This window comes from Staurois parvus, unplaced genomic scaffold (genome assembly GCF_062004578.1).
Source record: "Staurois parvus isolate SC_StPar_1 unplaced genomic scaffold, SC_StPar_1.0 ptg000496l, whole genome shotgun sequence".
NCBI classification, from domain to species: Eukaryota; Metazoa; Chordata; class Amphibia; order Anura; family Ranidae; genus Staurois; species Staurois parvus.
In genome coordinates, this window is record NW_028318292.1 from 727,097 (window position 1) to 742,500 (window position 15,404).

The 15,404-nt window shown below is 45.9% G+C and overlaps 2 protein-coding genes across 2 annotated transcripts in view; both read right to left on the reverse strand.

Annotated features, from left to right (window-relative positions):
* Positions 1 to 456, reverse strand: part of LOC149452116 (natural cytotoxicity triggering receptor 3-like) — a 40,646-nt gene extending 40,190 nt beyond the window's left edge. The window contains exon 1 of the mRNA XM_089689747.1: positions 407 to 456. Coding sequence (XP_089545873.1) covers positions 407 to 452 — 46 coding nt within the window. The 5' untranslated portion in view covers positions 453 to 456. The remainder of the gene's footprint in view (positions 1 to 406) is intronic.
* Positions 457 to 10,251: 9,795 nt separating this feature from the next.
* Positions 10,252 to 15,404, reverse strand: part of LOC149452117 (natural cytotoxicity triggering receptor 3-like) — a 7,331-nt gene continuing 2,178 nt past the window's right edge. Inside the window, exons 3-5 of the mRNA XM_089689748.1 lie at positions 14,812 to 15,165; positions 10,948 to 11,046; positions 10,252 to 10,868 (exon numbers count right to left, since the gene is read on the reverse strand). Of these exons, the coding sequence (XP_089545874.1) occupies positions 10,949 to 11,046; positions 14,812 to 15,165 (452 nt within the window). The 3' untranslated portion in view covers positions 10,252 to 10,868; position 10,948. The remainder of the gene's footprint in view (positions 10,869 to 10,947; positions 11,047 to 14,811; positions 15,166 to 15,404) is intronic.

The window sequence follows — 15,404 nt, forward strand, 5'->3', positions numbered from 1 at the left end:
TGTCTTCACCATCACCTACCTCATCCCCAGTATGATGGCCCTCCATTGTCTTTGCTATCACCTATCTCATCCCCAGTATGATGACCCACCATAGTTTTCGCCATCACCTCCCTCATTCCCAGTATGATGACCCACCATAGTCTTCACCATCACCTACCTCATCCCCAGCATGATGACCCTCCATTGTCTTCGCTATCACCTACCTCATCCCCAGTATGATGGCCCTCTATTGTCTTCGCTATCACCTATCTCATCCCCAGTATGATGACCCACTATAGTTTTCACCATCACCTACCTCATTCCCAGTATGATGACCCACCATAGTCTTCACCATGACCTACCCAATGTGATGACCCGCAACTTATTTCTTGAATACTTATTCATCAGAAATTGCATCTTTCCTCACCTTGCAGAGCTGCCAGTAAAATCAGCAGAGTCTCTCCATCCAGCATGATCTTGCTAGCAACAGGCAAAGAGTGACAGTAAGCAATAGCTCTTTGCAGCACAGCAGCGGAACAGAAACCAGCAGAGAGAACTGAAATAATGACTTCATAGAATAAAAAAATATTTAGTAGAAAATAGACAATCGGCTACAGGTTAGATTGTAATCACTGGGCCATGGCCCCTAACTGGCCTTCTATTAAGATTGTCCCTTGTTTGGAAGGATTTGCCCTGTTTGGGAAGAATTTGCCTTCTTTTGCAAGGATTGATCCTCTTTTGGGAGGATTATTCACCTTTTGGAAGGATGTACCTTCATTTGTAAGGACTGCCCTTTGTTTGAAAGGATTGGTCCTCATTTGGAAGGTTTGGCCCTCTTTTAGAAGGACTGACCCTTGTTTGGAAGGATTATCCCTCTCTTGGAAAGATTGTCCATCTTTTGGAAAGATGAGCCATATTTTTGAAGGACTTTCAGTCTTTGGAAAGAAATTTCCCCTCTTTTGGAAAGATCACCCCTCTTTTGGAAGGATTGGCCCTTGTTTAGAAGGATTGTCCCTCTTTTGGAACCAAATCGCTCTGTCCCCTCTATTCCTCAGGTGTCACTCATTTTGGTTTAATATATAATTCTCATAAATATGACTATTCAACTACCAAAACTTTCATACTATATTAAACCTTTCATCCAACTTTGAAAAGCCAATTTAAAGCCAGGTAACAAAATGCAGTTGTGAGTTTAAACAGTCATTTCTGGCATATTTAATCCTTCTGCACAGTCTGCAAAACACGGGGGGGTCGTGGTGGGGTGTGTGTCCTTTGTCTGCATACTTTGTGCTAAAAGGTATTCCTTTTTTCTCAACACCGAAAGTCAGGAGGTATGCTGGACATAGACATGTTTGTGCAGGTCAGTCTGTGTATTTGGGGTTCATTAGAGGAAATGAGGAATTGTTCTCAGCTGGACAATCAGTTTCAGGGTGGTAAGAGAGGGCCAAATCTTCTCAAAGGCTGACAGTTATTAGTGGTATACTCCAAGGATCAGTGTTTTTGGTGGTGTACCCCAAGTGTAATTGTCCTTAATGATATACCCAAACATACGAGTTGTTAGTTGTTTATACAAAAGTTCAGTGTTATTAGTGGTGTACCCCAAACTATAAAGGTTGTTAGTCGTGTACCCCAAGGTACAGTGTTATTTCTATAATGCTCCAAGGTTTAGTGTTGTTCTTGGTGTACTCCAAGTTTAAGTGTTATTAATAGTGTACCCCAAGCTTCAATGTTATTAATAGTGTACCCCAAAGGTTCAGTGTTTTTAATAGTGTTCCACAATCTTCAATGCTATTGTAAGTGTTGGTAGTGGTAAACCTCAAGGTTCAGTGTTGGTAGTGGTGAACCCCAAGGTTCAGTGTTGGGAGTGGTGAACCCCAAGGTTCAGTGTTGGTAGTGGAGAACCCCAAGGTTCAGTGTTGGGAGTGGCGAACCCCAAGGTTCAGTGTTGGGAGTGGTGAACCCCAAGGTTCAGTGTTGGTAGTGGTGAACCTCAAGGTTCAGTGTTGGTTGAGGTGTACAGTACCCCAAGGTTTCAAGGTTGTTAGGGGTGTACTCCAAGGTACAGTGTCATTAGTGATGTACTCCAAGGTTGGGACTGATACATCTTAACCTATTTTAAAAATGATATGGGGTTTGGGATTAAAAGTATTATTTCTGTGTTTGGCTATGACACCAAGCTTTGCATGTGTTTGCCGTCTCTACAAGATCTCCCTGACTTACAAGCGGACATGGATGCTATATGATTGGGGACCTATGCTAGGAATGAAGTTTAGTGTTGATAAATGTAAAGTGCTGCACTTGAGGGTCAAAAACACGCATGCATCATACATTCTAGGAGACGTACAAATGGGGAGATCAACAATGGATAAGGATCTGGGTGTTCTGGTAGACCACCAGATGCACTTTCCAAAGTAGGTATAAACTTCGGAGGAAGGAAGACATAATTGTGCCCCTGTATGAAGCAATAGTAAGACCTCATCTGGAATATACAGCTCAGTTTTGGTCTCCAGTTCACAAAAAGGATGTTGAGGAACTGGAAAGAGTGCAGAGAAGACCCTTTCACGTGGGTGCTGTCATGCAGCAAAACCAGGAGGTTGTGGCACTTTTGTTAACTTGCTTCAGCTGCCTTTAAAAACCAAGCAATGGCTAACGGACAGCCACATACACATTTCCACGGCCATGAAGCTGTGCTTGCTGGCATAGCATAAAAATAAAAGTAAATGTAAAAGTTGAAAAGTTTACCAACCATTAGTGATTGGAATTCAATCCATTGAAAGCCATGATAGGTTGACCCACCCATCGGTGATTGGAATTCAATCCATTGAAAGCCATGATAGGTTGACCCACCATCGGTGATTCGAATTCAATCCATTGAAAGCCATGATAGGTTGACCCACCATCGGTGATTGGAATTCCAATCCATTGAAAGCGATGAAACGTTGACCCACCATTGATGATTGGCTCCACTTGCTGTGATTCGGAGTCATTCAGGTACATGTTTTCTGCTTGGGTTTTCTTGCTTCGATTTGGCCCAATCTTTTTCAGTGTGATGACACTAATATTGACCATTTTCTTTGTGATCATTGAATCCTGTTCAGTGTTGGGTTTAATCTTCAGAATTTCGTTTCCAGGTTATCTATCTAGTATTAGTTTTTCTTTTTTTTATATGATTAAATGTATTTGTTGGTTTGATAAATCAGGGTAATACAGGCATACCTCTGTTTATGAACACCTCGGTTAACGGAATTTTCGGTTTACGAATGAAAATCCATTGAAAATAATGCCTATGTTTACACATTTTTTTGCAATACAAATGGATTAATTGGTTTTCAATGCATTTACTAATTTTTTTTATCATGTCCCTGTACAGTATTAATGCCTTTAAAGTGTACTTTATAAAGAGTTTTGAACAGATAAAATACTTTTTTTTTACTTTTTTCTGACCTCCGGAATGGATTAATTGGTTTTCAATGCATTTACAAATTAATTTTTAATCATGTCTTTGTACAGTATTTTTGCCTTTAAAGTGCACTTAATAAAGAGTTTTGAACAGATAAAAACTTTTTTTTACTTTTTTCTGACTTCCGGAACGGATTTATTGGTTTCGATGCACTTACAGTTGCAAGAAAAGTATGTGAACCCCTTGGGATTATGTGGAGGTTTGCATGAATTGGGCATAAAATGTGCTCTAAACGTCATCTAAGTCACAACAATAGAAGAACACAGTCTGCTGAACATAATACTACACAAACATTAGATGTTGCCATGGTTTAATTGCACATAACATGTAAACATGTAAATTTTATGCCCAATTCATGCAAAACTCCACGTAATCCCAAGGGGTTCACATACTTTTTCTTGCAACTGTACAAACTAATTTTTATTCATGTCCCTGTACAGTATTTATGCCTTTAAAGTGCACTTTATAAAGAGTTTTGAACAGATAAAACTTTTTTTTACTTTTTCTGACTTCCGGAACGGATTAATTGGTTTCGATGCACTTACAGTTGCAAGAAAAAGTATGTGAACCCCTTGGGATTATGTGGAGGTTTGCATGAATTGGGCATAAAATGTGCTCTAAACGTCATCTAAGTCACAACAATAGAAGAACACAGTCTGCTGAACATAATACTACACAAACATTAGATGTTGCCATGGTTTAATTGCACATAACATGTAAACATGTAAATTTTATGCCCAATTCATGCAAAACTCCACGTAATCCCAAGGGGTTCACATACTTTTTCTTACAACTGTACAAACTAATTTTTAATCATGTCCCTGTACAGTATTTATGCCTTTAAAGTGCACTTTATAAAGAGTTTTGAACAGATAAAAGACTTTTTTTAAAAAAAAATTTCTGACCTCCGGAATGGATTACTTGGTTTTCAATGCATTCCTATGGGAAACCATGTTTCGGTTTACGATTTTTTTCACACTACGAAAAGTCCCGCAGAACGAATTAAATTCGTAAACCGAGATACGCCTGTAGTTTGTTTGGAGTTGAAGCAACTGAGACCAAAAGAGCTTCACCAATTCCCACTGTATTGAAAATAAAAATTGGGGAAATGAAATAGGAGAAATTTCAACGATGAGCATTATTCTAGCATATTGATGTGCTGGGATCTCAGCTTCTAACATTTCCAGGTCATCTGTCACTCAGGATGATCTGAGCGCTAGACCAGGAATACACAGCTGCCCCTGACATACAATACACACCAGCCCCAACTTGACAGAAGTAGAATGACAAAGAGATATAGAAGAGGCTTTATTGTCATGGTATAAAAGCTATCTAACAGCATTTTCATTTGCATTCCCTGAATGATGAATTACAGCACTAATACAGTTACACAATAATAAAATCCCGCAGTTTAGGCACATTTATTATAATAAAACCTGTATAAAAAAAGTCTTTGTATCATTCAAAGTTACAATTACGTTTATTTATATAGTGATTGATTTACTGTACCACTGCACCAGGATACAATCTATTTCTTAGCCTAACTGTGTAGGCTTTCATTGTCCTATAACACCCTTCGCGATCTGGGATACAATCCAAACAAAAGCAGAGAGTGGTCAGTTTTCCGCAGTATTACTCACTGACACGCCCAGGGGCGTATCTATCGCGAGGCAAACAAGGCGTTTGCCTAGGGCGGCAATTTTCCAGGGGGCGGCACCGTCCCCTGGAAGAAGGGGCCTAGTGAGTAGCGGAGGACAGAGCCATGTAGGGCCGCTTTCAGATGGGTACCACCGGTACTCCTGTGGGTGGCCCGGACAGCATGAGGATTGGTGTGGTGGGGGAGGGCAGTTGCAAAAGGATGCACTGTGTATCTTTTCCTCCAGCAGCTGAAAGCCGGTTCGAGGTTTCTCCCCCTCTCACTCCCGCCAGATTTATGCTGCTGGAGGGAGAGATAGACTTGGCTTGATGGAGGGGGTGCCCTGGTGTTCCTGAATGGCCGCTGTTCGCTGAGCTCCTTCCTCCGCCCGCACTCAGAGCTGGGACCAGGGGACAGCCTGGAGCAGGGAGAGGAGAAGTGGCAGAGAAGAAAAAGCCAGGAGGAGGTGAGCTGTATTGTGTTCCCTGGGCTCTCCCTCCTGTCGTCCATCCAACACATGATACACAATCATGGATAGATCCCATGGGACTGTACACACACAGTATGATTACCACCCCCTATCCACATTTCCTGCTGCCCAGAGATCAGCAGCCCTTGGAGATGGGGGGGGGGGGGTAGTCATACTGTGTGTGTGTTTGTGTGCAGTCCCATACGATCTGGGAGAGAAGAGAGGGGGAGAGGAGAGAGAGTGGGGGAGAGGAGAGAGAGGGGGGAGGATAGAGAGTGAGGGGGGAGAGGAGAGAGAGAGGAAGAGGAAGGAGGGGGAGAGGAGAGAGAGAGGGGGGGAGGAGAGAGAGAGGGTGGAGAGAAGCGGGAGAGGAGAGAGAGGGGGAGGGAGGGGAGAGGAGAGAGAGGGAGGGGAAGGAGGGGGAGAGGAGAGGGAGAGGGGGGAGAGGAGAAGGGGGGAAAGAGGAGGGGGGAGTGAGAGGGGGGAGAGGAGAGAGAGATGGGGGGAGGGGAGAGAGCGAGGGGGGAGAGGAGAGAGAGAGGACGAGGAGAGAGGGAGAGAGGGGGGAACGAGAGGGGGGGGAGAGAGAGGGAGAAGTGGGAAAGAGAGGGGGAACAGAGACAAGGGGGAAGAGAGATGGGGATAAGGGAAAGAGAAGGGGATGAGGGAAAGAGGGGGGGAAGGGGGGGGGGGAGAGAGAGAGGGGGGAGAGATGGGGGAGAGAGAGAAGAGGGGGGGAGAGATAGAGAGGGAAGAGAGAGAGAAAGATGGGGGAAGAGGGAGAGAGGGAAGAGAGAGAGAAAGGTGGGGGAAGAGGGAGAGCGGGAAGAGAGAGGGAGAAACATATATTCACACACTTAGTGAACTCTCTCGCTCTCTCATTGGGGGGCGGTGATAAATTTTTGTGTTGTCTAGGGCAGCACAAAATCTAACTACACCACTGGTCACGCCCAGAAAGGAATGTAACAGAGTTCGAGCTATGGTATCTCCTTACAGTGCCAAAGTTCTTTAGGAGAGCATGCAGAAATTCAGCTTAATGATTTTTAAATATAATTTTAATGAAAAGGAGAAAATAACAGTTCAAGAAATATTTACATAAATAGATTACAATAAAGTAAAAAAAAAAGGATTAAAAGTAAAAAATACTTAGGTAGAGTCCATCTGATCGTCAGTACAGCGCAGATTTCAAATCTGTGCAGAACTGATGTTTGCAGGAGCCTCTGTCCTCTGAGGCTCCTTGCACACGGGCCTTCCATCCTCTGTGCATGCAATCCTGGTATTTTAGCGCAGCATCCAGCCCCGGTGCACAGGTGTAGCATCCAGCCCCGGTGCCCAGGTGTAGCATCCAGCCCCGGTGCCCAGGTGTAGCATCCAGCCCCGGTGCACAGGTGTAGCATCCAGTCCCGGTGCCCAGGTGTAGCATCCAGCCCCGGTGCACAGGTGTAGCATCCAGCCCCGGTGCCCAGGTGTAGCATCCAGCCCCGGTGCCCAGGTGTAGCATCCAGTCCCAGTGCCCAGGTGTAGCATCCAGCCCCGGTGCCCAGGTGTAGCATCCAGCCCCGGTGCACAGGTGTAGCATCCAGTCCCGGTGCCCAGGTGTAGCATCCAGCCCCGGTGCCCAGGTGTAGCATCCAGTCCCAGTGCCCAGGTGTAGCATCCAGCCCCGGTGCACAGGTGCAGCATCCAGTCCCGGTGCCCAGGTGTAGCATCCAGCCCCGGTGCCCAGGTGTAGCATCCAGCCCCGGTGCCCAGGTGTAGCATCCAGCCCCGGTGCCCAGGTGTAGCATCCAGCCCCGGTGCCCAGGTGTAGCATCCAGCCCCGGTGCCCAGGTGTAGCATCCAGCCCCATTGCACAGGTGCAGCATCCAGCCTTGCTTCCAGCAGTCTGCCAAAGTCTGTGGCAGGCTGCGGACGGACAGTGTTGAATTAATTGCCAAGTGGTACTCACGTTTATGGCCGCATGCGTTCAGCGACATGGGGCCCTAAATGTGAGCACCACTCAGGACAGTATAAAGTCCCATCAATCAACAGCCTATTTTAATGCCTACCAGGCACACTAAAATGCTAGGATTGCATGGACAGCAGCTAGATGCCCCGTGTGCAACTGGTCTTAACATGACTCTCTCTTAGCATCCTTACCAGTTTCGGAGATAAAACAAGAACTCCAGCTGCCAATTGTAGCAGCTTTTTCTTGTCCCTGGAGAGGAAGTCACAGAGCTAAATGCGCCCAATCAGAAAGTCTAAGTGGTATATTGTAGGTGTGCCTTAAGGGATTTTACTATGCTCAAAGGACACACCCTTAATGTCACCTATATCGGTACATCTGTATTTTCATATGTCTAGGTTTTATTATCTGACAACCCACAAATTATTTAGCAGAATGAAATTATGATTCGTTAGATACCAAATATGAAATAAACGCTATGTATTTCTCGTTTATTCTTCTGCGCCTCGTAATTTGGACGCGTTTGGTGTCTAATTGATTGGTATCTTCTTATACATTAGTGTTGCCCCTTTTAGGAAGGTAAGTCCATTACCACAGGAGTTATGGAATATGAATTAGGGCTCATGTACATTGCAGCTGATAAACTCACGTTTAGGAGCTTTTCTGCATTTTTTTCAGCAGCCCCTGAACTCTCCCTAATGTTTTCCTATGTGTCCTTGTACACATCTTCGTTTACAGGCAGTTGAGTTTACAGTCGTTTTTTTGAATGCACCAAACTTGCTTTCAGGAGTAGATTTTCCCGGCGTTCCAAGCGCTTGTAAACGCAGTTAACTGCGTTTAGAAGCGTTTGTGTTTATAAGCATTTTTTAACTGTTCGCTGTCCAGAGTCTTTTTTCATCACCAGAAATGCCTGTGCAGCTGTGCGATCTGTCACCTACTGTGTCCACGGGACACAGTCGATGACATATCACCAGCCCGTTTCCAGTGTCATGTGACCAATCACAGCAGATTACATGTCAATTGTATACAATGGATGGCTTCCATTCATGCCATCCATTGTATACAATTATGTTGTTAGCTGTGACTGGTCAAGGCAGTCACACGGTACAGACAGGGCCAATCACAGCCCATCTGCATCATGTGATCAGCTTTGCCCAATCACAGCTAATCACAACAAAAGACTGAATGAATCAGTTTCATTCAGTAACAATGATTTCAAATATCAATTAAATACATCGGTATTAGCAATCATAATGTGTTAAAAAAAAAAAATCCTGATCACTCATCCAGAGTAGTTCAATGTTACTATGGTAACATTGTATTGCTTTGGTCACAGTGTGCTGAAAAATAAAATAGTAAAAAAAAAAAGAAAAAATTTAATAAAAAATAAAAAAATAATAGAAACATTTGAAAATAAAAATACAACTTCAATTATTATTATTATTTTCACCAAAGAAATGTAGCAGAATACATTTTGACCTAAATTTCTGAAGAAATTTTATTTATTTGCAAAACTGTATAACAGAAACAAGGAAAAGTGTGTTTGTTTTTTTCAGGTGTTTTTTGTTTTATTAAGCAAAAAAATAAAAAAAACTCAGTGGTGATTAAATACCACCAAAAGAAAGCTCTATTTGTGTGAAAAAAAATGATAAAAATTTCATATGGGTACAGTGTTGCATGACCGCGCAATTGTCAAAGTGCGACAGTGCTGAAAGCTGAAAATTGGCCTGGGCAGGAAGGGGGTACAAGTGCCCGGTATTGAAGTGGTTAAATCTGATTGTTTTTGCTGCAGATTAGAGATTTGGGAGAAAATGAGAGTGGCGCCGTGTTCAGTAGGACTCCCCTATTCTCTCCACGTAGGGTGGGGGCCATCAGCAGGGGCGGACTGACAACTCATGGGGCCCCCGGGCAATAGGGGATCATGGGGCCCCTGTGCCCTTGCCCACACTCAAAGGACATGAAAAAAAAGCCTATAAAAAGGTACCAGGGGCATTTCATGGGGCCCCCTACTGACCCCGGGCCCTTGGGCAGTGCCCGAGTCCCCGAATGGTCAGTCTGCCCCTGGCCATCAGACCTCACTTCCATCACGGGGGAAGGTTGGGTCACTGTAGGGGCTTTCATTGCTAACTGCGCTTTGGTTGGGAGATTTTCCCTCACTTTCGTTTCTGGTTACAACAATGCAGGGGCGGACTGACAACTCATGGGGCCCCCGGGCAATAGGGATTCATGGGGCCCCTGTGTCCTGGCCCAAACTCAAAAAAGCCTATTAAAAAGGTACCAGGGGCATCTCATGGGGCCCCCTACTGACCCCGGGCCCTTGGGCAGTGCCTGAGTTTCCAAATGGTCAGTCCGTCTCTGCAACAATGTGTAAAAAAATATCTGCAACGTGAATGTAATCGGCAGTAAATGCCTGACAGAGGGTTCAGACCTTGAAATGGGGCTGGACTTTATTAGTCCTCTGAATGACTCAAGAACGAGGCCACTTCCAGGAGCTCACAGAGGCTATGGACAGACCCTACTGGCATCTGCTACATTGGCCAGACTGCCAGTGCAGGCCCTAGGTGACCAGGGGCGGACTAACCATTCTGGCACTGCCCGAGGGCCCGGGGTCAGTGGGGGGCCCCATGAGATGCCCCTGGTACCTTTCATAGGCTGTTTGGGTGTGGTTTAAGTGTGGGCTAGGACACAGGGGCCCCATGATCCCCTATTGCCCGGGGCCCCATGAGTTGCCAGTCTGCCCCCGTAGATGACTCTCTGTGAATTCCGTGTGTTTGTAATAAAGGTTCTGTTCTGAGATGCAGCAATAATAAAGACTTCACAGAAGAAAATATAAAATGAATATTTCATATATTCGGAAACTTCCTTTACTGAATAATGTTCATACAATAGGCCAGATTTATTAGGGGGGGCCCAGTTCTGCACCTCAGATATCTAATCACACACTGGGGAAAAACATATGATTGGATGTTTGAAGTAAAGACAGGTCACATGACACCAGATCCGGTCCTACGTGTTTTGCCTTGAGTAGATAGAACTGGACTGAGACAAATTCATTGCTAGTTACAGATGTGACAATGATACATGAAGATAGAAAAAAACATTTTCTCCTGGGATGAAACTTCCACAAATTGTCTTTTTTCACCAGAAAACAAGAAAGAAAACCTAAACCCGACCGAGGGATGGAGATAACAGAAGATATCACCAGCTGGTCACAAAAGTTACCATTCTAGATTATAAGACTTGTTGTCCATTATGAGAGGAAACCCAACCCACCACCATGCTGGAGAGACTCGTCATCTGATCTCTTTCAGTGATGGATGATAAGACATGGCAAGCAAAGTCCAAGGATGGATGGACATCTTCTTCCAAGAGGAAACACCTGAGGAATGAAGAGACCCAACAATGAACCCCATGGAGGGATATTCTATAGAGGTGACACAGGAGAAACTTCTACTCACCTCAGATGGTAGCTATGAACAACAGGATCGCCAGGAACACCAGAACCCCCAGGAACGTTCTGATGGTATTCAGGACGACGTAGGAGGGAGGTATGGAGACTTGAGAATGACAGAGAAACACAGGATGAAAGACATGGAAATAGACCACCATCATACACACAATCCATACTCCACCATACTCACAGTCCATACTCCACCATACTCACAGTCCATACTCCACCATACTCATACAGTCCATACTCCACCATACTCACAGTCCATACTCCACCATACTCACAGTCCATACTCACAGTCCATACTCCACCATCTACTCACAGTCCATACTCCACCATCTACACACAGTCCATACTCCACCATACTCACAGTCCATACTCCACCATACTCACAGTCCATACTCCACCATACTCACAGTCCATACTCCACCATATACACACAATCCGTATTACACCATACTCACAGTCCATACTCCACCATACTCAGAGTCCATACTCCACCATCTCCACACAATCCATACTCCACCATACTCACAGTCCATACTCCACCATACTCACAGTCCATACTCCACCATACTCATACAGTCCATACTCCACCATACTCATACAGTCCATACTCCACCATACTCACAGTCCATACTCCACCATACTCACAGTCCATACTCCACGATATACACACAATCCATACTCCACCATATACACACAATCCATACTCCACCATACTCACAGTCCATACTCCACTATATACACACAATCAATACTCCACCATACTCATACACTCCATACTCCACCATATACACACAATCCATACTCCACTATATACACACAATCCATACTCCACCATACTCATACAGTCCATACTCCACCATCTACACACAATCCATACTCCACCATTATACACACACAATCCATACTCCACCATATACACACAATCCATACTCCACCATATACACACAATCCATACTCCACCATACTCACAGTCCATACTCCACCATATACACACAATCCATACTCCACCATACTCATACAGTCCATACTCCACCATATACACACAATCCATACTCCACCATCTACACACAATCCAAACTCCACCTTACTCACAGTCCATACTCCACCATACTCATACAGTCCATACTCCACCAGCTCCACACAATCCATACTCCACCATTATACACACACAATCCATACTCCACCAGCTCCACACAATCCATACTCCACCATTATACACACACAATCCATACTCCACCATATACACACAATCCATACTCCACCATACTCACAGTCCATACTCCACTATATACACACAATCCATACTCCACCATACTCATACACTCCATACTCCACCATATACACACAATCCATACTCCACCATATACACACAGTCCATACTCCACCATATACACACAATCCATACTCCACCATATACACACAGTCCATACTCCACCATATACACACAATCCATACTCCACCATAGTCACAGTCCATACTCCACCATATACACACAATCCATACTCCACCATACTCACAGTCCATACTCCACCATATACTCACAATCCATACTCCACCATACTCACAGTCCATACTCCACCATATACACACAATCCATACTCCACCATACTCATACAGTCCATACTCCACCATACACACACAGTTCATAGTCCACCATAAAACCCAAACTCTCTGAGTCTAAATGCTGCCCCTCCCTCTCCCAATCTGATCATTGCTCATCTCTCTTCCAATCACAGAGTAGCCCCTCCCTCTCCTAGCCTGGGAAATACCCCCTTCTCCCAGTCTAATTTCTGCCCCACCCTCTCCTTGTCTAGGCAATGCCCCCCCTCTCCCAGTTTGATCAATGGCCCACCGTCTCTCCGTCTGATTGCTGCCCCTCCCTCTCTGAGTCTAAGTGCTGCCACTCTCTCTCCAGCCCCTCCCTCTCTGCGTCTAAGCTCTGCCCTCTCTCTCTAGCCCCTCCCTCTCTGCATCTAAGCTCTACCCCTCTCTATCTAGCTTCTCCCTCTCCAAGTCAAAGCGTTGCCCCTCCCTCTCCAGCCCCTCCCTCTCCCAGTCTGAGTCTACTCCTCCCTCTCCCAGTCTTATCTCTACTCCCCTCCACCAGTCTGAGTTCTGGGAAGGCCACAACTCAGATATAGTGAATGCAGGGTCCGGGGAGAGTGGATATAATGAATGCGGGGTCCGGGGAGAGCGGATATAGTGAATGCGGGGTCCAGGGGAGAGCAGATATAATGAATGCAGGGTCCGGGGAGAGCGGATATAGTGAATGCGGGGTCCGGGGACACCAGATATAGTGAATGCAGGGTCTGGGGAGAGCGAATATAGTGAATGCGGGGTCCGGGGAGAGCGGATATAGTGAATGCAGGGTCCGGGGACACCAGATATAGTGAATGCGGGGTCCGGGAGAGCAGATATAGTGAATGCGGGGTCCGGGGACACCAGATATAGTGAATGCAGGGTCCGGGGAGAGCGGATATAGTGAATGCAGGGTCCGGGGAGAGCGGATATAATGAATGCGGGGTCCTGGGAGAGCGGATATAGTGAATGCTGGGTCCGGGGAGAGCGGATATAGTGAATGCGGGGTCCGGGGAGAGCAGATATAGTGAATGCAGGGTCTGGGGAGAGCGGATATAGTGAATGCAGGGTCCGGGGAGAGCGGATATAGTGAATGCGGGGTCCGGGGAGAGCAGATATAGTGAATGCAGGGTCTGGGGAGAGCGGATATAGTGAATTCAGGGTCTGGGGAGAGCGGATATAGTGAATGCGGGGTCTGGGGAGAGCGGATATAGTGAATGCGGGGTCCGGGGAGAGCGGATATAGTGAATGTAGGGTCCGGGGAGAGCGGATATAGTGAATGCGGGGTCCGGGGAGAGCAGATATAGTGAATGCGGGGTCCGGGGAGAGCGGATATAGTGAATGCAGGGTCCGGGGAGAGCGGATATAGTGAATGCAGGGTCCGGGGAGAGCGGATATAATGAATGCGGGGTCCTGGGAGAGCGGATATAGTGAATGCGGGGTCCGGGGAGAGCGGATATAATGAATGCAGGGTCCGGGGAGAGCGGATATAATGAATGCTGGGTCCGGGGAGAGCGGATATAGTGAATGCGGGGTCCGGGGAGAGCGGATATAGTGAATGCAGGGTCTGGGGAGAGCGGATATAGTGAATGCAGGGTCCGGGGAGAGCGGATATAGTGAATGCAGGGTCCGGGGAGAGCAGATAAAGTGAATGCAGGGTCTGGGGAGAGCGGATATAGTGACTGCAGGGTCCGGGGAGACCAGATATAGTGAATGTGGGGTCCGGGGAGAGCGGATATAGTGAATGCAGGGTCCGGGGAGAGCAGATATAGTGAATGCAGGGTCTGGGGAGAGCGGATATAGTGAATTCAGGGTCTGGGGAGAGCGGATATAGTGAATGCAGGGTCTGGGGAGAGCGGATATAGTGAATGCGGGGTCCGGGGAGAGCGGATATAGTGAATGCAGGGTCTGGGGAGAGCGGATATAGTGAATGCGGGGTCCGGGGAGAGCGGATATAGTGAATGCAGGGTCCGGGGAGAGCGGATATAGTGAATGCAGGGTCCGGGGAGAGCGGATATAATGAATGCAGGGTCTGGGGAGAGCGGATATAGTGAATGCAGGGTCCGGGGAGAGCGGATATAATGAATGCAGGGTCTGGGGAGAGCGGATATAATGAATGCAGGGTCCGGGGAGAGCGGATATAGTGAATGCAGGGTCTGGGGAGAGCGGATATAGTGAATGCAGGGTCTGGGGAGAGTGGATATAGTGAATACAGTATCTAAAATTGACTATATCTAATTTCTCCTATTTCCTATCTATGGGTGGATATCTGTAGATGTCTCACCTGTCACATTGAGGAACGTCCCTTTTCCCCATCCAGATTTTTCTTGGCCGAACTGAAGGGTAACTTCACAGTAATACAGCCCAGAGTCGGAAAACTCAACAGGGTACAAGGTGATGGCGGCTGATCGTTCTTCGAGGAATGTTTCTGGATCTACTAAGGAGAGTCTTCCAGAGAAATGTATATCATTACCGGAGACTTCCATCCCACTCCCCACCATGTGCCTGTACCACTTGTAGGACCCAACGGGGTCATTCTCTCCGGTGATATTGTAGTCACATGGTAAGGAGACCGAACTGCCCTCTGCAGCCCATAGGACTGGAATCTGCCGTACGTGGATCGTCTGCGATAGAAATCCTGAGAGAAGAAAGATTATAGAAGATACATTAGATAGATAGATAGATAGATAGATAGATAGATAGATAGATAGATAATAGATAGATAGATAGATAGATAGATAGATAGATAGATAATAGATAGATAGATAGATAGATAGATAGATAGATAGATAGATAGATAGATAGATAGATAATAGATAGATAGATAGATAGATAGATAGATAGATGATAGATAGATAATAGATAGATAGATAGATA